Source organism: Galeopterus variegatus, unplaced genomic scaffold, assembly GCF_000696425.1.
Source record: "Galeopterus variegatus unplaced genomic scaffold, G_variegatus-3.0.2 Scaffold3210, whole genome shotgun sequence".
Taxonomy (NCBI): Eukaryota; Metazoa; Chordata; class Mammalia; order Dermoptera; family Cynocephalidae; genus Galeopterus; species Galeopterus variegatus.
This window is the reverse complement of record NW_007729321.1, coordinates 168,234-192,047: the sequence shown is the minus strand read 5'-3', so window position 1 is coordinate 192,047 and position 23,814 is coordinate 168,234. Positions and strand designations below refer to the sequence as shown.

At 32.1% G+C, this 23,814-nt stretch overlaps 1 protein-coding gene across 1 annotated transcript in view; it reads right to left on the bottom strand.

Moving 5' to 3' along the window:
- Positions 1-480: 480 nt before the first annotated feature.
- Positions 481-23,814, bottom strand: part of LOC103600058 (protocadherin-15-like) — a gene marked incomplete at its 5' end in the record, with an annotated part of 167,732 nt that continues 144,398 nt past the window's right edge. The window contains 7 exons of the mRNA XM_008584293.1: positions 481-617; positions 660-1,395; positions 2,378-2,486; positions 16,235-16,240; positions 18,415-18,570; positions 19,378-19,386; positions 21,588-21,806. Coding sequence (XP_008582515.1) covers positions 481-617; positions 660-1,395; positions 2,378-2,486; positions 16,235-16,240; positions 18,415-18,570; positions 19,378-19,386; positions 21,588-21,806 — 1,372 coding nt within the window. The remainder of the gene's footprint in view (positions 618-659; positions 1,396-2,377; positions 2,487-16,234; positions 16,241-18,414; positions 18,571-19,377; positions 19,387-21,587; positions 21,807-23,814) is intronic.

Sequence of the window (23,814 nt, the reverse complement as noted above, 5' to 3'; positions counted from 1 at the left end):
TTGTATATATTCATGATGTCTGTGATAATACCTTTGCCAGATGAAATGTACATATATGCAAAAGTAGACTATTTAGTAGAGATTTCACTTGTTGCAGCTTGACTTAGTATTTATTTTATAAAGGTGGTAGTGGTTATATATATATATAACCATTATATATATATAATCTATTCCAATAAGCAGGGTATCACTACTAATGCATAATGTCACATTGTATTAACAAAAATCCTACCAGGCAATAAATATTGACTAGCTAATTGTGTATGTTCTGATTTACTAATCTAGGAGAGATCAGTCATTTTTACTCTAATACATTTTAATATACAAATCTATTTGGATAGCACATATATTCACTTGGTCAAGTCAGATCAAAATCTTGATCAATTTCCCCCCCTTCAAACGTCACTTCAGAGAACACACAGAAGGCACTGCACACAAGAGCACTCATCACTGCAAACCTCCCACCTACTGTGATCTCTTTTAAAGTGCTGTGTTGTAACCTTCAGAGTTTACTCCTGGAGACTTCCTTTGCTTTACATTCTTGCTTCTGTCATACTCTGGCACCTGGAAGCCCCATGGACCTCCAGACTGACTTTCACTACTGCTACTACTGCTGCTGCTGCTGCTGCTGCTGCTGCTGCTGCTGCTGCTGCTGCTGCTGCTGCTGCTGCTGCTGCTGGATTCTGATTCCTCCTCACTCTCCACTCCACCTTCCACTGAAGCTGATTCTGCACTGCCCTCCTCAGGGACGTCTTGAACTTCTAGGTCTCTGTGTTCTTCCACTGGCCCTGGTTCACCTGCCTGTCCTCCTTCTGGGTGCTCTTCTTCCACCTTAGGTTCTTCTTGTTTTTCAGGTGGCTCCTCTTTGCGACCTTTGACTTCCTTGATCTCCTCAACCATGGGCCTTCTTCTTGCAAACACAATGTCTTTCCTTGCTTTTTCTCCCTCTGACTCTGTGGATTCAGATTCTTCTGACTCAGGGGTCGAACTCTCCTCCTCCTCAGAAGGTGTCTCTGACTCGGATTCCTCTTCTGTAGTCTCAGACTCACTGAACTCGGACTCCTCTTCACTGTATTCAGTATAGTCGCTTGAGGACTCTGTCTCTGATTCTACGGTGCTCTCTGTGGCTTCATCTTGGTCCAGAGTTAGTTTCAAATAGTCTTTATCTTCTTCCTCCAGGCCTCTCTGCCACTCTTCCCCCTCAAGGTCAGGGATGCCTCTCTTATCAGCTAGTCCTCTAACTTTCTTAACAATCATTGGGAATATCCTGGCTCGCTTCCATGTTGTGTACGTAGGCTCAGTGGGTGGAGGTTTTTCAACAGTTACCACTACTTCTTCCTCCTCACTAGGCTCTCTAATTTCAACTTTTGGCTTTATAATTTTCTTTGGCTTTTCCTGAAAATTGTGAAAATGCAAATTGAAGTGTCAGCTTGGGGATAGTTATGGTCCGAGCTTGTCCCTCATTAGTCAAACTGAAATGAAACTGTAGGGTGACAGCTTTATGCAAGTCATATAACAATGACAAAATTCTCTACTGTAGATAGACACAGTGTGATTAAGAGACAGTAAATCATTTTATGTGGCTTGTACTTTACAAGACCAAGATTTTCCCTTTTTTTCTTATTCAACATTTATTTTCCATCTTAGAACAAAGAAAAAAATAATAATTGCCTCTTCCCTCTCCTATTCCAAGTCTTTGATTAATAAATTTATGTATTTATTGTAACGAAAGTATAAGAATTTTAAATACTTGTGAAAATATAGTAGTTTATGTGAAAGGTTATGTGAAATTTGAGTATTCTGTAAAGTTTTGAATGGGTTAAAGCTATAGTGACATTCATTTGTTGTTGATGCTATTTTTGGATAAATTTGCCAAGTAAATATTGCAGACAAAGTATAAAAATTTGATAGAGATGACTCATGCTTATGTAAACATAAATTACATTATCTCTTCAGAAATATTGCTGGAAATACTTTATTTTCCTCTGATAATTAAAAGATGAAGACTAATTTTTTTATGATTGTTAGGTATGCTAGATAATGTGGGAATAAAAGTAAATATTGTGTTGCAAAATATTTTTAATATATTTGATTATAATATCTATATGGAGCAACATTTAAAATTTTAGAAAACAAATTTTATTGTAGCTTTTTTCAGGTATTTAACATTTTATAGGAGGAAATAAATTAAAGTATTAAAAATTAATTTTCCTCAGTAGGCAAGGCAATGAAATGGCCAGGATTTTTAAATTTCTATGGAAAACACGTACTAAACGAATAGAATTTCTGAAAGTTGAAATGTACTAAAGCTTATGAGTCAAGTAGGGTTAAAAATATTCTTGGGAAATTATCTCACATAATAAATTATAGTAATTACCTTTTCCTCCTCATATTCCTCCTCAGCTTCACCAACCACCTCACCATATTCCTCTTGTCCAGCTGGTGGTAGCAATCGGCGGCGGCTTCCATATTGAGGCATTTCATACCTGTAATAAAAACTTACAGCTTTAAGCATATTATCATGTGGTCTGTGTAGCCTCTACAATGGATGATTTGTTTTCTTCTTTTCCTTCATCATTCAATAAACAGATATTTATATTGCACCTATTAGGCTCCTTGCAAATTAGTTACAAAACTACTACCCGATGACCAATGACTTTTGCCATAATGGTAGCCTGGAATAACAACAAAGAGACTTGAGTTATTTCAGATATCAGTTTTGGGAAAGACTAGAATGGGAAAGAAGCATTTTTTCCTTAATTAGTTGAAGAACCCAGGACTCAAAACAGATTCTTTCTAAAAGCATAACAGCTCATTCAGAACTTAAGTCTATATCTTTATAGTAAAAATTTGCTTCAAACATAGTCTGTAATGGTCTTTACATTTTTTGGCAGTATTTTTGAAGGCAGTTAACTTATGTATGTAGAAGTGACTTCTGAAGTACTTATTACTGGATTATAAAATATATTTTCTTCTTCATAATTGCTCTTGGGCAAAACGTTAGGCTGACTGATTAGATAAAATGTCAAACATCTCATGAAAGTAATGGTGAATTCAGGAATTGAGCAAATACATTTGACTTCTATTTTCCATTTAAATAATTTTGAATAATTTTATTACTTTTCTAGAAGTGCAATCAATGTCAGTAAAAAAACATCAGTGCAGAACTCAATATAGAAAAGTGGTTAAAACTTGATTAAAATTAAAGCTACATATATTACTCATTTTCAAATATAAAATTAACAAAAAGACATTTAAAAAACAATTGTTAATAATAATAATAATTTAGTAACTTCCTATTATTCATACAATATTACAGTAGGATTCTGAATAAAAAAATCTGAAGATGTACCCATGCTCATAACTGTAATAATCTTGTCCATATTCCTGGCCAGGATCAATTCCAGACTCCATGGATAACTCCTATTGTTCAAAAAAAGAAACTGCATTTGAAAACAAATTCTTATTACATTTCTGCTTAAAATCAGATTTCCACACCTAGAAATTGGTGACTCTCAAAACACTCCTGCCAAAATAACTTTAATTACAAGTGTTAAATAAACATATTCAAACATATTTTTTTTCTGGCTGTAACTATTTTATGCAAAATAAGATTATGTTATTAGACCTGAAGTGGGAAAAAGTAAATTTTCCTAATGGTAAATCTGTTAAAAACTACAAATGAGCATTTTTACTTACTCTTAGATGGCTTTTAAAATTATCAATAGATAGTTAATCTTTAACTCTTTTTTAACTTATATTATTAATTAACTTTTATCATTAAAGAAAATTACATTATCTTTGGCACTTTTTCATCTTCTCACTAACAGTTTTTTAATACCCAGCATACTTCTACTCATTAAAACTGTTCTTATAAAATCATCTGATAACAGTACTTTATACATTGAGGAGAATTTAAGTTAATGCGTGATATCTCCCAATGATATTTACATTTTAAAACTTACTGCTAATTCTGGATTTAAGAGCTTTTTTTTTTCTTTGTTAAAAGAAGGATTTGTTAGAGTAGAGACCCTTTCAAGATATCCAGTTTCAAACTCTAGGAAACACTGATTTTTGTTAAACTCTATTTTTGTAGAATATTGTTTTTCCTGAGATACACATATGAAAACAGTATTAAATAACTATTTAATGCAATTTCTTTATATGTCCATTTTTAAATTTTTTGTAACAGGTTAATCAGGTTAAATGGAAAAGGTTAACCAAATTAATTTTGCAATAAAGTAAGAGAAGAAAAGGAGGAAAAAGTACAGGTACCCAAGGAAAAAGGGTCAGTCCTTATTTCTAAGATCATCTATTAATTATGAGAATTAATTTTGTTGCTCTAGGTACAGTTATGAGTCAAAGAAAGAACACTCTTCTCTGACAGCACAAACATATTATTTTAAAAGTGTGTAAATTCACAGCCTGCATGACAAATATGGGTAATGACCCTCAGTTGTGCTTGGTTTGGTCAACATCATTTTAAAAATTGAATTAGTTGCCAACAATTCTAATCATAAAATGCCATCAAAAACAGAGATTTTTGGCTTCTCTTGAAAAATAAAAAGATGGCAAAACTAGGATCATATTTTTACATATCGAGAGTCTAGTCAGTGGTACTGGTCCTTACAGCAGGCAGGTTCTCTCCTGGTTGCTACAGTGTCTCCAACCATGCTGTTCTCCATCTATAGCCGTAGTTGCCATTGAATCTGTCATCCACTATTGCTTGCCATCTAATAAACTCCATTCATTACATTACTTCCCTGGATCCTGTAGTTATCTAAATTTGCAATCCCTCTGATATACTTATATACTATCTGATGGCTTTGCATTTACAAATACTTTATGAACCAATCTCAAAAGAATCCAATTTTGATGTTAAAGTTCATTTAGTTTACCCACCAGAATGACTTAGAAAAAAAAACAAAAACAAAAAAAAGAATCAGCAATTCCATGTGTTAGCAGGGCTATGGAGCAACTGGAACTCTCACACACTTCTGAAGAGATTATAAACTAGTAAAACACTTCGGAAAATTTTCAGGAATAGTAGTCAAGTTAAATATATGCAAACCCTCTTTCACAGAAATTCAATTTACAGTTGAACACCCAACAGAAAGATGTACATCTGTGCACCAAACACGTTATTCTTAACAGCCAAATAGTGTGATCCAGTGCTAAAGTCCATGAGATAAACACACTACTAGATGAATCTCCTAAACAGAATGAAGAGCAAAAGAGATCAGACACAAATGAAACATACTATGTTATTCTCTTTATCTAAACTTCAAAACTAGACTAATTAATATGTGTCTTGCAAGCTAGGTGAGTGGTTGGGGGAAGGAGAACCAATATCTGGGTGTCGACATGGAAGGCCTTTTGGAGAGCTGATAGGGTATGTGCACTTTGTAAAATTCATTTACCTCTTCGGTATAATTTGTACATTTTTTTATTGCAGTAGGTTGTATTTTGACAAAGAAAAATGTTTATTACAGGAAGATTGAGGGTGGGGATGGAATAAGTTAAGGGAGACCAATAAGAAATCGGGACAAAGTTAAAGTCTAGATTTCAGTTACTCAAACTAAATACTTTGAAAAAACATACATGCTTCATGTCAGTAAGCTTAGATCTTTGAGACATCGAAAACCCAACATAATGATACTGGTTTAAATAAAGCAAAGAAGTCTCAGAACTAAAACTCTTAAACCGCTTACCAATGCATGTTTTATCTAATATATGCAGAGACTGAGAAAAGAATTTCAAATGGTTTTGAAGTGGAATTTTAATAACTTTTGGTAACAGTAAATACAGAAAATAACATATTTAAGTAAGTATTTATAGAGACATAACACAATTGAATGAATTTCAGATTTTAAAAGTCAGAATTAAAGAATTTTCTTTACACTTAAGTACATTTTTCCCCCTAAATATAGAATAAGGTTCAGCGTTTGCTGGCTACAGTATATATATCTGGCATCAATTACTTTAAAAATATAATAGAAGGATAGATGGGACTGGGACAGGAACCCAAGCAAATTAGCAAGATAGTCCTTGAGTCAGTCAGTCCACTCTGTAGTTCTGAGTTGGTTAAGGAGGGACAGGAACTAGCATAAGGGAATAATCTGAAGGGTGCCTCTTGGATGGGTATATCAGTCATGAAAGAAGAATGAAGTATCATCCCATGGGAAAAAAAAATCAAGGAAGGACCTGATGACCAGTAAGATCCCTGAGTCGGCTTAAAACAGACAATGGAATGCTGGCTCTTTTTATTGTTCCACACATTTCCTGTTGATACTTCCTTACCTAGTGAATCCTAGTTTTAGAAAACCATGCAAAGTGGCATAATAAAAAGTGATGTTATGGGTAGATCAAACATTTAATGTTATTTTTAAAATTCATTTTTGCTGACCTCACAGAGAAGGCATAGAGATAATTAACTTGGCATTTTGTTACTTTAAAAATTTATACTGATGCAAACAAAAACAACAATATTAACTTTCATTTACCAAATTTCTTCCTGCTACATTCCAGATGCTGAGATAGGAGCTAATATGTTAGATATTACTGCCAACATTTTATAGAAGAAATTGATGTTAAGAAGGACAATATCTTGACTAAGGTCTTGCATCGAATAATTGGAATTTGGATTTTAACTCTGAATTTTCTGATTTAATAGTCTATGGAGCCCTCTCCATGAAAAATTTTGCTAAAAACCTAAAGTTGAATATTCCAACTCCCAATCTCCATATTTTGGGGAGTAAATTCTAACCAAGAAAAGTTTCTCTTTAGCCAAGTTATGATTCTGTTCTTAAAGAAAAGGAATAATTTTTTTTATAAGTGGAGCTTATAAAATACCAAATTTATTGAAGAAGAGAAATATTTAAAACTAGCATTACTTAATTTACAATTTCAGCAGTATGTAAATATGACAAGTAAAAATAATATGCATTATATAACTCTGAATATCTTTTTCACATTGCAGAAGAAAATGTTATAGGCAATTTGAAATAGACGTGCTCAAAGACAATATTTTGAATCACGTGAAATGATATTTCAATACAGATATTGGCATTTTTCTTTAAACTTTATCTAATCTATCTGATCTCAGGAATAGATCTCACAAATCCAAATTCACTAAGGCAATTGACTACTGATCAGGTTTATTGTCTTTCATTCAATGGCAGCTTATTTTTAATAGCAGCCAAGGCCTTATCTGTCTAATTTGAAGAGAATGAAGCTAAAAATTTAGAATTTGGGCCACCTGCAAGCAGTGGAAAGGTGTTTATTTACTTCATTCATTTTAACCTAAAAGCACCTTCTGTCTTTCGTAAAATTATGCCACAATGGCAGCCACCCACTCTGCCTATATGTAAGATGAACCACATAACTGTATTGTGAAGACTCAGTGATGTTGAAAAGAAAAAGAAAATTGATACCTCTGGTTTAAGAAGAGAAGGCCTCAGCAGTTGTTGTTGCTGCCAAAGGAAATTAAAATAGAAAAAGATTTAGAAAATAATTCAGTTGGGAAAGACAGATTATGATTGAGAAGAGAGAAAAAAAGGTGACAGCTTAAAACTGGGTACCTTGGGATTATGATTTATTATTTATTTGATAACAACCAAAAGCATTAAATAATATTTTGACTAATTCTTTATATTGGAACATACATGACAGTAATAAGTAATTTATTCATTTTAATTAGCATCAAATTTAATAACCTTAATAAACAGAATTCTGCAAAGATTTTTTTTGTTTGTTTTTGGTTTAAGATTCATAGTACAAAGAATTATTTATGCTTCTAAAAACACTTTAAATATCACCCAATTATTTTTTACAAGTTTAATCTTGTTTTAAATTACTCCTCTTTTTTTTTCTCCTCAATCACATTAAATATAATCAGATTCATTAGGAAGAAAGGTAGAACACACAGAATGATATAGTTGTAATGTATTCATCACCATATGAGTATTTAAGACATACTCCCCATTCCTCTTCCTTCTTAACGAAATATGGATTACTTGCACTCAAGCATTAAGCATGCTTTTATAAAATTGTCTGTGATTAGGAAAACTGTCCTTTCTCAGATTTTATAGGGATCGCTTCCTACTTCCTCTCAATTTCACCCAAACTTTTTAAAAGGAAACAAAGTGTCTATTGGTCTGTTTCATGATAATGTAGACTTTAGCCAGATGGGAGCAAGATAACACAATTCAAATTTTGGGTTATCAACTCTTTGGAAGGAAATAGTTAAACAACATGTATCTTAAAGTAAGCACTGGGGAGGTGGGTAGAGAGGCTGTGGAAGATAATTCCACCAATAAACCAACTGTCTGAAATGACCAATAGAACAATTATTTATCTGAAGATATAGACTTTTTTATGATACAGTTGTTAGGAGGGAAGTTTAAGTTAGAGATACTCTGATTCAGTCTGTTACCTATTGCAATCATCTCTGAAAACCAGTTATCATAGAGGTATTCAACTTGATTTCCCACATAATCCAGAATTTATGCATTCTAAACTATAAGCTAATTAGATCATATACTTATTTTATTCTCTTGATTAAGAAGTTGTATGCTAAATGGACTAGGTTCACAGCGACTTCACAGATAGCATCATTTATAACATAGCTAGGCAAATACTATTGGTCAAAATGCCCAGTATGTTCTTTGTAGACTGACAGTGAAATTAACACAAATTAACATCCCAGAGCTTTTTAATAGTCTGATTATTTTTTGTTTGTTTTAAGTTTTAAGATTCCAAGCTCTGTTATAATGATATGATAGACTACACTGGTCAAAATAATAATAATAATAATAAATAAAAAACAGAGTTAAGTGATCTTACCATTTCTAAATTAGATTTATAGCCTTAGAAAAACAAATTTTGAGGAATGTCACAGTATTGAGTAATAATAATTAAGAACAAAAGAAATTGAATCTTGGAAAGGTAAGCAGTAGATCCTTGTTCATCTGTTAAATAATAGACTTTACCCTTCTCTCCACCAAAAAAAGAGAAACAACATATATAGAAGAAAATAAATAGCAAAGCATACTTATAAGTTTTTGTTGAAATAAAGGAAAATAACCTTGTTTCAAAAGAATATGCATTAGTCCTGCCTATTACACAAATATTTTTCTCATAACCTGGACATAACATACCACCATAAAGCCCTTACCTCTGATGCATAACCTCTCCTGCAAGGCAGAAATAAAGAAATCAGTATTAAACATCTTGGAGTTTCAGATTATATAAAATTGTACATAAGGGCTTTTAAAGAAAATCTGAGCAAAACTAAGAAGATAATTTTTACTAAAAACTATCTTAGTGGAAAATATGTTTGTGGTATTATCAAGACAGGAGGATCAAGGTTTCATGCTTGAATTACTAAAATAAAGTTATCATCCAAGTCCCTCATTCCATATGAACAAGACAAAAAACCTATTTTATCTCAATAATGTATAAAAGAACACTTTGACTTTGTTATGATTAATTGGAATAAAAATTATTCCATGTAATCTCTGCCCTACGCAAGTCTTAATACATTGAAGGAAGAGAGGTGTTTCATACTAGAAGAATGTAATAGACAAAGATGAAATAAATCTCCATGACTAGAATATATTCTTCCAAATAGTAAGTTTTCTTTTTCTGTTTATGTCAACTTGATTCTAAAAATAATGAATTCGAAATACTGACTATTCTTTAAGGGTCAATTATATTATTAAAAATGAAATGAAAAAGGTTTTATAGATATAATAGCAAAATATTCAATATTATTTAAAGATTTATAAAGTTCATGAACCACAAGTTGATGAAACACAAGCTGATGATACGATACTTGAGATAGAAAAGAGCATAGAATTTTCAATGCTGAATGCCACTAATTCTAAAATTTTCTGTTTATTATTCATTAAACAGTTGACCTAAACTATTAAACTGATGCTGTTGACTATGCTATATGGAATTAAGAAACAACTGGAACGAAGATTTATTATGAAGAGGTACATACATTAATTTTTAAAGTCCAACAAAACAATCTCTGTAGAACATTTTCTAAAAAGAATTCACAAGGTCTTCACAAGATAAGTCTACTTATCTGAAAGCATCTTAAGTGGTTAATGAATTGTTTGTTAAAGCTGTTGGTAATGAAGTTACTATAACACTTACTTAATCATATCAACTACTTAATAATGGAAATGGTTCTGTAGTGAATTTTGCAGAGTGATTATTTGGTTCCGCCAATATTTATGGGAATGATAATCCTTCTAGAGCTTTTAGAAATTTAGACATGTCCAACTTTTACTCAATTTCTATCTTTTAGAGATAAACTAAACTCATATTTAGGTTTCAATAATGACCATTTAGTCACATACATCATATAAAATATTCAACCAAAGCTAGACTTTGTTTTCTAAGATATTTCTACTGCTGCCTTTTATTAGCATTATTTTCTATAAATGTAGGAAATAAAATAACAACAGATGAAATCTATGGTTTCCATTAACCCTTTTGTTACCTTTCATTTGTTTTTTTGTAGTGCTTGTCTTAGCTCAAAGGCAGAGAGTTACTTAAATGAAGTACATAACAGAATCAATATTTGTAATTATCTGTATGCTTTCAAAATTTGACTGTTGATACTTATAAAACCAGTCATATGACATTGATGCATCTTTTTATGCAGCTTATATACAAGATGTATTAATTATTCATTTTACACCATTTGTATGAATTATGGTTTACTTTTCACAGTAGACTATGTATGGTAATCTTGTTTGTGTCTTTTTAATCATTCGTTAGGCATTAACTGGATCATAACTGGCTGTCAGGTTGTGGGGAATTAGGAGTTGAGAGAAAGAATACACATTTTTGTTTGTGCACAAAATTATTTTTTATGTCTCATATAGAAGATATTTTAACAGACTTTTATCATGAGTCTGGAAACTCCAAATATAACTTGTTAATATTAGACTGGATTAAATATAAAACATGGGTATAGATGTTTCATTTGAAAAATATAAAATACTAATAAAATTTTTAGATTATGCATATATTATACAAATGATATAGAAAAGGACAAGGTAACAATTTATTAAGGCTATTGGTACCTACACAAAAATGGCATCTGTATTTCTTGTAATATTTCTTTGGTTGCTATTTAGAGATTTCATTATCAAAGAATTCTAAATTTGACATTTGCAAGATGTTTGTAGAAATTAACTTAAAAAACATACACTCTCATTAAAGGCTTACACAACTGTAAATAATACCTTGTCAGAGTCCGTCAAATAGCACAAGTTCTCATGCATATGACCAGCTGCCAACAAAAACTCCAAAGTTTTTCAGTGAAAGAGAGAAAAACATCATGTTCAAGAAACCCAGGAAAGAAATTACTCTTGATTTGGATGAAAAGAATCTGAAGCAGATGGGCTAATAGAAGTAATTAGACTTATAGATTGTTTTTTATCTGATCTTGTTAATCAGAAATGCCAAATCAAATTCCTGAAGAAATGTCACATAACATAAGGGCTGAACAAAACCTTTGAAATAATGCATTGTAGGGCCCTCAACCTATATTAACATACTTACAATTCATTATTAAGCATAACTTTTGCCTGTATTTTGGAATTATACTTTTCTCTGTGCAGTCTTATATCTTCTAAAACTCCAGTGTAAAACAAATAACTATACTTGTATTCAAAATGGTAATATCCAGTAAATAAAATTTAATCCATGTGTTTCATGGAAAAACAAAGCAATTACTCGATAGTCACATATTACACATTATATTACATATATATTTTCAAGCTAAAATTGAGCTCAGTGGAAGTGTAAGTTTCATTCAGAAGGTAGGAAGATAGTACTTAGCTTAGCTGATGCTGGTAAGAATCAAACAAGCTGAGCTCTAAGATTCTAGAACAATTACTACAGCTATGGAAATTTCTTTCTAGAGTGTAAATTTTTGTCTTCTTTGTCTAAAACAAAAAGCAAAGGCCTATATAAAACTGGCAACAGTTCACCAAATATAGTCCCTCTTGATTGTCTATTTAAAGTTTTATATTTTAGTTATTAAACTGGAGATAAATGAATATTTTCTTTGAAAGAGAATCTTATGATAAATTTATAATCAGTTCACCAAATATAGTCCCTCTTGATTGTCTATTTAAAGTTTTATATTTTAATTATTAAACTGGAGATAAATGAATATTTTCTTTGAAAGAGAATCTTATGATAAATTTATAATTAAGTAGTTGATATAACAACGTGAACAGGCAAAATTAAATAGCACTTTAAACATCTGTGGAAACAATGAAATGTCTTTACAGAAGTTGAAAACTCAAGATTTATTTTCCTTATAAAGAAGGGAAGGGAAAACACAATAAGAAATAAATAGAATAAGACAGAATTGAAAAAAGTAAAAGATTTATCAGATCCATAAGCATATAAGTAAGATAAAAGCAAGCCAGAGTAAAGGATGTTCTTATTAGAAAACAAATATGTCATAGCACCTGGGATTTATTTGGGAATACCTTATGTCTGTCATCTCCTACATTTCTAGGTACATAACATTTCACTTTGGTAGTATTTCTTCTTACCAAATACACAGGCTTCAAGGAAGTAATAGAACCTGTGATACCACTTTTAACTAATTTGTCACAGTCTGTTCTTTTCCTGGAATGTTTGTATAAATCTTTGATCGAAAAGTAAATATAAAAGTCACTGTATCAACATGATAAATAAGCCCTTGGTTTAAGTTGAATATTTAACTTGCATGCCCATCTATCCCCGTTAAAAATAGATTAAATTTACTTACTTTTTAAATAAAGTAGGACAAATAATGCTACTTTGTAGTTAAGAAAATTAAGGTAAATCTATTATATGAGTTAGTAGTGATGAGATTAATACTCATTTAAATTAAAAATGAGGAATAAACAGCATTGCATTGAGTTTGGGGTAAAACAATGGAATCTTCTCTGATGTTCAAATTTGATGTTCATCTTGAAAATTATGATAAACAAAAGATTTGCCCAATGAAAACAGGAAAAGCAAGATTATAGTGAAGTAAATTGACTATGAGATTGTTTTTCAATTTCCTCAACAATATTTTTCTATTTCTCCTGGTTTTGTTCAGATGTGATTTCCATATTTATGTCCGAAGGGCAAATCGTTTGAAGCTTTGAGATGTTTGTGGGTCGATAGTTTTTTTCTATCTGACTGTACATGTTAGCAACTGACTTTTCAAGTTCTGCTAAATTTTTCACATGTTTGAGGACGCCTTTTGGTTCTCTTTGAGGGTCTGCATGGCACATTGTCATTGATGTTGATAGCTGTGTCCTAGAGGATTGGATTTCCTTGGAAGGTGCTGTGTTGGTAGTGCATTTAGCAACGGGTATGCAAACACACTCTGTAGATGGAAATGAAGCTGAAGGAGGCGGTGGGCAAGGGAGAGAAGGGGGTGAAGCAAGAACAGGAAGTGAAGGTAGAAGAGCAGGAGGAGAAGAAGGGGCAGCAGAAGTAGGGACAGAAAGTGGAAGGAGGGAACGAGGAGGAAGAGGAGGAGGAGGAGGAAAAGGAGGAGGAGAGGGAGAGCGAGAGGGAGGAAAGTTGTTTGCTGGATGGGAAAATTTTTCAAAAATGTTTCTCTTGGTTTCCACGGCTAGCATACAAGTGGGTGTCTGTCCCCTAAAGAGTGGAGCGTCTACAANTTGGTTTCCACGGCTAGCATACAAGTGGGTGTCTGTCCCCTAAAGAGTGGAGCGTCTACAATGCAATGCCTTGGAGGAGAAAGTTCTACAGAACAGTCAGCAGGGGGCGTGGGGACAAGAGGTTCTAATTTGAGTCCCACAGTCCTTGAGACAGTCGGCAAAGTGGAGAATGAGAAATGAGGCCAAGAGGGAAATGCAGAGTCTGAAGACAGAGATTTCAGCTGTTCTCTTCCTTTTATCATCAGTGATTCAACTTGACTTATTTCCTCTTTTTCTGCCAAATTTGCATCTTCAGGTGTAAGCAGTGAATTGCTGCTACCTCTTTTGTTTGAGTAGCTTCCAGAGCTTTCATTTTCAGCTTTCTGCCTCGTGCCATACCATTGCTGCAGATCTAGGATTTCTGGTCTGTTTGGAACTCTCCTCATCAGTGTCCCTGGAAGGCTGACTGGTTGATTCCACATCCTCTGAACCTTTTCTCTTGGGCCCCTCAGAGACTCACTCTTGGCTTGTGTTCTGGGTAAAAATGGGTTTACAAATTCTGTACTCAGTGAAGAGTCTGACTTTGTTGATCTTTGATCTATATTTTCCTTATAAAGGGGATTCTGGTTACTTAAGGCATCCTCATCAGATAGAAATGGGAATCTCCTTGCAGACTTTGCTTGGTTGTTCTTAAGTGATCCATCTACAGGAGCTGGCTTGTAAGCCTCAATAGTATTGGAAGAAAAGGGCATCACAACTTGCTGATGTTTCCTGTCTTCTGAGACTGAGTTATTTCCCCTGCTTTGTTGAAAATGGTAGAGAAGGAAAAGACTTGAAAGAAAAGAAGATAATGAAATGTAAGGAAACAAGTTGTGACATAGCTCTCATGAGAAAGATGCTCTTACAGTTCTCATTACTACGTCAAAACATAAAAGGCCAAACAGCACTAATCTACGGAAGCAAGACATTACTTTCAAGTCCCTATTCTCTAAAAAGGTAGAACAGAAAAATATTGAGTGGTGAGTAGCATGAGAAATTTTCATTTAAAATGCATGTGTCAATCTCTAGACTGTTTCTGCTTGTTTCAGGTACTTTGATACAGTAAAGTATCCATGTCCACACATCACAGTTTACTCATGTATAAATCACAATCCTCCAAATTACAGACCAACTTCTTGGCCACTGATTTCATATGCTCTGCCTTGCTTGAGGATGCTCACAGCTGACTGTTACAGATAAAAGTCCCTGAGCTGTATCTGGTTCAGTACCTGTTCATGCTCTCTCATCTCAGTTATTTAGTCTAAGAGCTAAAAGTACTCTCCCGAGACAAAATTTGCAAGAGAATACAGAAAGAGATATTCCATTATCCAGATTAAGAGAATTAAAGTCCTTAAGGACAGATGAGAGAGTTTTTCTCATGGAGTTCATAACCACAATTAAGAAACTAAATTAAGTATCTTGACAGATTATTTTCTTCTGTTTAAATTATACACTTTTAAATTTTAAAACATTACAAACAATACCAATCAGAACTGGTGCTGTTGGTATTTTCTTGAAGATGATCTGGACCAAATTTTAGTCAAGACTCACTTTAATAAAAAGGTTTATGTTAAAATATCACTGTTTTCACAAAACTGAAAGATATGGCCATGTATGAACAGTGAGTCACAGGTGACTGTGAGTCATAAATAAATTTGAAGTGAGTAAAGGAGCATAAATTAAGTGCATGTAATGAGAGCATTAGGACACTTCTCCAGAAAAGGTTGGGTGACATGTGGTTTTGAATATGTGGTCTCTCATTAGGTTTTGCTCTCAAGCCCAAACAGAATAAAATATTTATTTTAGTTACTGTTTGTTATTTCGCACTCAGCAAGAATAAGATGAAAGGAAAATATTTTGAATAGAAATTAAATAGCCACACTGAAAAATTAGGGTGATAGGTTAGGCAATAAAATAATACATAAAGGCAAAGTTGTTAATGTGTCATTTGGCAAATATACAGACTGTAAAAAAGAATTCTCACAGGTGGACCTGGACTATCATTCCCATCTGAATAATTCAAAAAGCTCAGAAAATTTGGATTAAACAGATAGCAAACCCTTTTTACTTTTCCTGATCTTGAAAAGTCATTTTCTACATGTCAAGAACCACAAGGCATGACATTACATGGCCATTGTTTCTGTGTAGATCTGATCTTGGCTTAATTTTTTCTTGGAAACAAAAACAATCTGTTTAATGATACCACATCGCTTTTGATCAAAATAAGCTTATAAATATTTTTAACAAATTAAAGGAGAATGAAAGGAGAAATTTAAAGTAGAATTTTGAAACCCCTCTCAGTAGGCACAAGTGCTATCACTGGGGACACTTGTTTTAAGCTCATGATGTTTCAGGGCATCAAAAGGAAATTGAGTGTGGAACAGAAAACATCCTTTTAAAAGTAAATGATTATGGTAAAAGAAGATCACTGTATTAATGGTGAAATATCACTTAAACTATTCTATTGCATCTTTTTTTTCTAATGCTCTTATATTAGAGTGATATTATTTACTTACTTATGCCTATGTATCCACAGGTGAGAAAGAGAAAACATGTGATAGAAAAAAAAATGTTTAACTATAGTTAATTTGAGATTATTATGAAAATACTAACACCAACTTGTTTTAAACACTTAGTACCTGCATTCAAACAAGAAAATGCATGTTTTTATATTTTCTTTGTGTTCATTTATAAGAAAGATATCAAATAATGTTTTAGATAAAATTATCTGGCATTTATTTGAATATCTTACCATATCAAATTATATCCACTTACTATACATAGGTAAAATTTACTTCTATTAAACATGGATGATTTCGCTCCTAAAATAGAAATTTTAAATGAGAATCTAAGAATTACTTCTATGTCCTAACTCTGAAAAAATGCTTAGTGTGCACTGATTTATAAAGAAGATATATTTTGTTAGTAAAAAAGTAAATTTACAGGTACAGTGATGACTATTACAGAATAACTATTGAATCTATATCAAGTTATTAATTATTTTGTGATGTTACTTCTTTCAAAATGACTTTCTCCTTTTAAAATAATTGATAACTCATTAACAGCTCATTCATTTTCTATGATTAGAATCCCTGCAAAAAGTTTTTGAATAGATAAACATCATAAAGATATTTAAACATTTATAAGTTAAAATATTTCAATAAATACATGTATTATAATTGCAAAACCTTCTACTAAGTCCACTACACTTTTCAAAACAAATGGTCTGTAAGTGTTGCTATTTGAAAATTACCACCATCAAACTATATTGATTCCAGATGATGTTACAGTAAACCTGCTTTTGTTAAATTAAAATGAATATATATTATTCACTGATTTCATGCATAAACACTCTTAACTTTACACGTAATGCTTTTTTAGTTTCTAAACATCTTTGCTGGAGAGATGTGGTTAATATAATTAAATAGAGTCAAATCACATTGGCTCAATTCCTGCATTCACCAATAATTTTAAAAGAGACCAACATAATCAACTTGAAAAATAAAAAAGGAATATTTAAAGCATGAATCCTCAATTTTATTATTTTAGAAACAGAATGTCATTTATTAAACTACTTTAAATTCAGTTTTAGTCTAAAAAGAATAGCATTAAAATAAACTTTAGCATTATTAAGACTATTCTAAACATAACCTGGTATAATATATGACAAATAATATTAATACATCTGTTTAAAACCGGTTATCCCACTCAAAGATGAATTTCATGATTTTTGAGGGTTACTTTATTCCTAGTAGTAAATGCTACAAATGTAACATGTAAGAACATATTTTTGTCCCTCTACTCTGCCAAATTCCAATTTATAAAAGGTTTCTGGATTTAACTTCGTCATATTAAAAATTTTATAATATTCTTGGCTGTTTTACATATCAAGTCCAGAAGTAGTTACTCTTGAATTTTTAAAATAAAGATAAATTAAACATCATCAAAAGGAATCAGATTATGAGGGTAGCATCATTATAGAATCAGCTATGAAGTCTCTTAACAGCAAGTTGAATCTCTTTCAAAAATATATGATTTAAAATTGCTTAGAGATACCAAATAGTGTAGGGGAAATATTAAGTAATAATAGCAAAGAGTATATAATGAAAAGTATATGTTCTAAGGAGTTGGACATTTAATATATGAATTGTTTATTTTCATTCAGCTTTTAATTACTATGTTATATAATGTCTTAAAATAGTATCTTAGATGAGTCAACGATTTTAAACCATAGAATTTGATTTCGATTATCAAACGGGTTGGTTTTCATACTAAATCAGGAATTACCATTTTGTGATTGTGCTATGTTCTCCTAATCTCCTTTGTGGAAAACTTTAATTTTCAGAGTCTATTCCTAATTTTTGAAAAAAAAAAAAAATTCTACACGACCCCAAAGATTGAGATATTAAATATATTATCCAAGCTATAAATCTGCAATTGTCTCCTCAAATTGAATACTGCTTTGCTTTCAGGTTTTTTTAACCTTTTTTTTTTTTTTTTTTTTTTTTTTGGTTGTTACTTCTCATCTTAATTTTTGTGTCAGGTTCTCATCTTAGCAATCTTCTGTGTTTTACAAAATAAAATATTCTAAATAGTTTGAAAGCTGCATTTTCACATCACGTCGAAATGAAATACTCACCATACAGCATCTATTAAAACCCCTTTACTTGTCAACGTTCCTGAAAGATCTACTTACATCGAGCTGTCTCCCAGTTCTTCATAGAGATGCGCACCCGGAGGTGGCGGCGGCGGTGGCGGGGGCGCTGCCACTGGGGCGGGGGTGGGCGCTGCTGGTTTAGCTGCGGGCAAGGCGGCTTGAATTCGTGCTGTCTTGGTGCACTCAGCCTGGCGTCTTCGGTAAAGTAAAGACGTCTTGTAAAACTCATCTTAGAAATAATATGCTTATCAATAGGCTACCTTTTAATAGTGAGGTCCAGTTATCAGAGGAACCCACTTAAAATCTTTTACCCAGATTTTTGAACTCATAAACCGATAGAATTACGAAAGCGCCCCCACAGGGTCTTATTTAACTATAATCCCCCCCTTAGTTATTTAGGGATTGAATTCAATAGAAATATTTGTAAATTAAATTAAATGATAATAGGAGAATGCAAAAGCTTTATAAAAACGTGATTGATAATTGGTAGTTTAATGGATCTCTTTCAAAAGATGAGGTATGTGGAATATAAAAAAAATACATTGTTTGTCTCTAAAGAATAGATATATTATTTAAAAATGATTTGAAGCATTTTGACATTGATTTACTGAGTCTGTGTAGCTGTGTACGTGTAAGAGGGAGATCTGATTAGTTTTTATATCCTTTTGGTTCCTAGTTATTATGCCTGGCATTCTTCTGTTAGAGCTAGGCTGCTGTTTTTGAATGTCCTGGACTGTTAATTCCTTCCTCAAATCCAAGATCTCAAAGTGTGGAAACTATTCGAAAAAATTGCCTTTTTCACATTTATGCCAGTTATATCCAATTGCCTACAATCAGCTCAATTCTACATATATCAAACCAAAAAGTGTACAACTATTACAAATGCAAAACAAACAAATAGTACATGCTTCTGTGCAGAATGCTTATTTCGTCAATATGAATTTGGGTATTTCTTTTATTATTACTTAAAATCATGTCCAAAATATTAGTAATTATACTTACACTTTAAATCTGTTTGGAAAAGCAATGAGTGAGTAGGAAAAAAGAGAAAGCCACATTAGAAATACTGCATTCATTATATCTTAGCATCTGATTGACTCTAAATTGTAAATAATTTACTGGTTAAACGCATTATGACAGAGTTAATGGCACAGAAGGAAAAACCAACTATTTCAAATCAGAAAGTGAAAACTGTTGAGTACTTTTTATTACTGTTACAGTCATACAAGCTGTTAAAACAGAGGAAAAGAAAGAAATGAACTAAATAGAAAAAGAAAAACTGGGTTAAAACATGGATATGTAAATTTCAACTCTAATGGAGAAATAATGATCTGATCTTTATAATTAGCTTCTCAGTTTACTCTGCTTGAAGACTTAACAGAATGGAATCATGCAGCAACCCTGATTATACCCTTGGACCACGATAAAGCTAACACTAGAATTGGAAGGTGTCACTCCTGGGCAATGCACTCATGACATTTTTTTCATGTTTGCGTCTTAGTTTTCCATACATGGCAAATTTCAAAGATTCATCATTATACAAAAGCATAGCCATCCATTCCTATCTTATTTACAAGCAGAATATGAAGGTACACGTGTTAGATCTGTAAATATTAAAATTTTTCTTTGACATATGAACAAAGTGAAACTCATTTTATTTAATTCCGTTAATCTTCAAAAGCAGTAAATAAAATAAACTCAAAGAATTGAACTGAACTAAAGGAGAATTAAAAAATGTATCTACAAATTGTTCAAATATTAAGCAGCTAATTTTTTGTTAAATTTCACACCACCGATTATAACATCCAGAGTGCTTTAGTTCTGATCATTGCATTGTGTGCCAAATATAAGAATTTTTCTCACTAATTTTATTGCTAGCAAGATGTAATAAAAATCCTTCGGGAAATAGTTAAATGAAAAAAGATAACTGGAATTACAGAATAGATTTAACATGAAAATTAATATTGGGTCGATGGCTTAATAATTTGAAACAATTTGTCCAGTATTAAGTTTGTTCATAGGCTTTAGAATTAGCACATAAATTGATTTGTTAAGGATATATTAAGCTCCATTATATCAAGCTAAATGTTATATTTGCAATTTCACATTGCTTTTCTGATAGAAAATATTCCTATAGTGTCTTCATGTAGGGAATACTTTGGGGTTTCAGGTTGGAATTACCTTAACTTATTCAACTCAAAAGAAAATTTTCAGTGTTTGAGAGCAAAGATAACAGTTTAAGAATATATAAGGACTATTTTAGTGCTTTTCTGGTAGATATTTTAAATGACGAATTGCAATTGTCCCATTATTTCCTACTGTTTCCTATATCAAGTAATGTATATTTTTATGATTCCTATCTGTTATTTATTTTTGTGTGTTTGGCACTCTCAGGGCTACCCTTCTCTTAACTTGTTCCTCAGTTATTTCAAATCACTGGCTGTAGGGATATACTTAAAATTTGTAGTCCTCTATCACAAAGGTTTTCCATACCTAGTGCCAAATAAAGAATATATTACTAGTCTATCTCAAATATAGATGTTTAAATTATTTATAATTATTTGACTACATTGAAGGGCCTAAATAAAACATATATAGATATTATAAATGGTTATATTTGACTATAGGAACTGTAAAAACTAAGAACCTGCACAGCCAAAATATGCTGTCAGATATTACAATGTAGGCTCTGGCAAGGCTACCCGGGAAGGAAGAAATCACATGGAAAATTAATATGGTACTCTATGATTTTTACTAACACTGTGATCATCTGCACAGAGGTAAATTTAACAGTACGGATAAAAACCTATTATGACAATATAGTGAGGTTACAGGACTTCTCTTGGAACTGAGCAAAGTGAGTATCTGCATTTGACATTCCACTGCCTTTTTCCCAGAATACCTGCACTTTCTCTCCCTAAGCTCTTAATCAAAAACAGAGCATAAACAAAGCCACAGGAGCTAACCTAATACTCCTATTAGATGAGACCATATTAGGAGCATAGGAACACTGAGCCATCTGCAAAAAAAAAGTGTATTTAAAGTTTGCATTGTTTTTCCTTGGAAGAAGGTGATTTGGTACAAGAAGGATAAAGCAGTTCCCGAATGGCTGCATTATCAGTATTTCACAGCTACAAGCCATGTTATGAGAAATGATTTTTTACTATGTCTTTTTGAGAACCTATCCATATTTAGCATCTTTGCATACTTACTGTCTGTAGCTCACCAAAACCACCAAGATGGCAGGAATGCAGCAGAGGATGATGATGAAGGCCAGAGCCAGCAAGGCTCCCTCTGTGTACCCTAGACTTTCTCCTCTCTTTTTAATGCTGGTCACTGCCTCTGGAGTCCGGATCTCCAGAATGCGTCCTCCTTCCCCATAAAACGGCTGGAAATCTTTATTGATATCGAGCAGTTTGCCATCCAAAAATCTTTATTGTTAGATAAATACCAAAATTAATAATGTTAACAGAGAAAGGCCTTTTACAAATAAAATTGTTTTTGTAACAGCTTTAAATATTTTATTTATTTGAAATGCAAGCTGAGTCAGAAGTCTTATGGATAAGAAAAGCACACATGAAAAGAATGAGCAATAAAGAACAATAACTGCACACAAATATCAAAGATATTAATAACAATGACCCTTACTTGCTATGGTTAAAGACTTAAAAAAAAAATAATTATCAGTGTCATCGAACTTGTTATCACTGTTGAGAAAATTGAGTTATTAAGTTATTTAGTACACAAATATCAAAGATATTAATAACAATGACCCTTACTTGCTATGGTTAAAGACTTAAAAAAAAAAAAATTATCAGTGTCATCGAACTTGTTATCACTGTTGAGAAAATTGAGTTATTAAGTTATTTAGGCAGAAAAAATACAATATTCTAAATTACATAGCATAGTTTAAAATCATATTCACACATTTTTATCTCCTTGGGTTCTCAGAATAATTCTGTAAAAATGGAACATAACTATTCTGATTTATTGCAGGCCAGAAAGCTACACAATATTGGAGACAAATCTGAGACACCAACTTAAGTCTTCAGACTCAAAGTCTATATTTGTTTTCCGCTACACTACCTTAAATTTCAACCCTCTCAAATCTCAAACCAAAACAATGTTTAATGAGCAAAAGGTGAATAAATTAAAAGTTTTTTTTAAAAGGAGAATCAAGGGGTAATTGTTACTTAATTTTATTAGATTGACAAATTGTGTTACACATTTCCTACTTGATTAGCAGGTATAATAAGTTTTTTTCCAAAATTCCTCAGGAATTTTATGGAGTGCCTTATAAATCCTACATACTGATGCAACAATTGTGTTCTTAATACTACAATACCAGAAAATATTTGTTTGTTTAAAATTTTTTAAAAGGTTTTTATTTATAAAAGTCAAATGTCTTACTACAGAAAATTGGAAAACACAACATAGTTCAAGAAAAGCAAAATGATTTATAGTCTCATGATGCAAAGACGACCATAATTAATGCTAAGTTTTTGTTATAGTCGAGTCCAATCTTTTTTCTTTTGGTATTGATAAATATTTTAATATACTTATGACTTATACAGCATATACAAAGTGAAAATATTATTTTATAAATATATTTCTTAATATAAAAATACTAATGTTGATAAACATGGAAACACAAACCATCAAAATATAACCATATTCCATGCTTATACATTTTTTACAGACCATTTTATGCCTTTTTGACACTTTTCATTCTAATTTTCATAGTGACCATGATGATTTTAAATCTAGGTAATGCACTGTTCATATCTTCCACATAGACAAAATAAAGGGCTGCCTGGTATCAGATATGAATTTCACTGGGTGGCTCATTAGTCTTTCAATTTATGAAATCCAATAACTCACATAGTTCAATTTTAGTTTTAAATCTACATACTTTTTCCTTTAAATTTCCATACTACAATGTAAGTCAATTAGAATGTTTTTTAATAAAAGTCTGCTTTTGTATGTGAAAAATGTACCTTTGTGTGTGTGTGTGTGTGTGTGTGTGTGTGTGAGCAGTAAGGGGATCGCAACCCTCGGCATGGTTTGGTCTGCACTGCACTCAGCCAGTGAGCGCACTGGCCATCCCCATATAGGATCTGAACCCGTGACCTCGGTACTACCAGTGCCACACTCTCCAGAGTGAGCCACTGGGCCGGCCCAGAAATGTACCTTTTATAGCAATTTTCCTAGATCATTTTTAGACCTGTTAAAACCTATAATAAAGGCTTAGCCATTGTTACAATACTAGAATAGAATACTAAAAATTTTTGTTTGAAATGCTTATCAGATAAAGAAAGAAATTCTAAATGAAGTATAGATGAAAAATTGCATCACAAGAAATATTTTATTAGAACTGTGAAGAATCGGAAAGATCACAATTCTACTGGATTCCTCAGCTTCATGTCCAAACTACTTAAA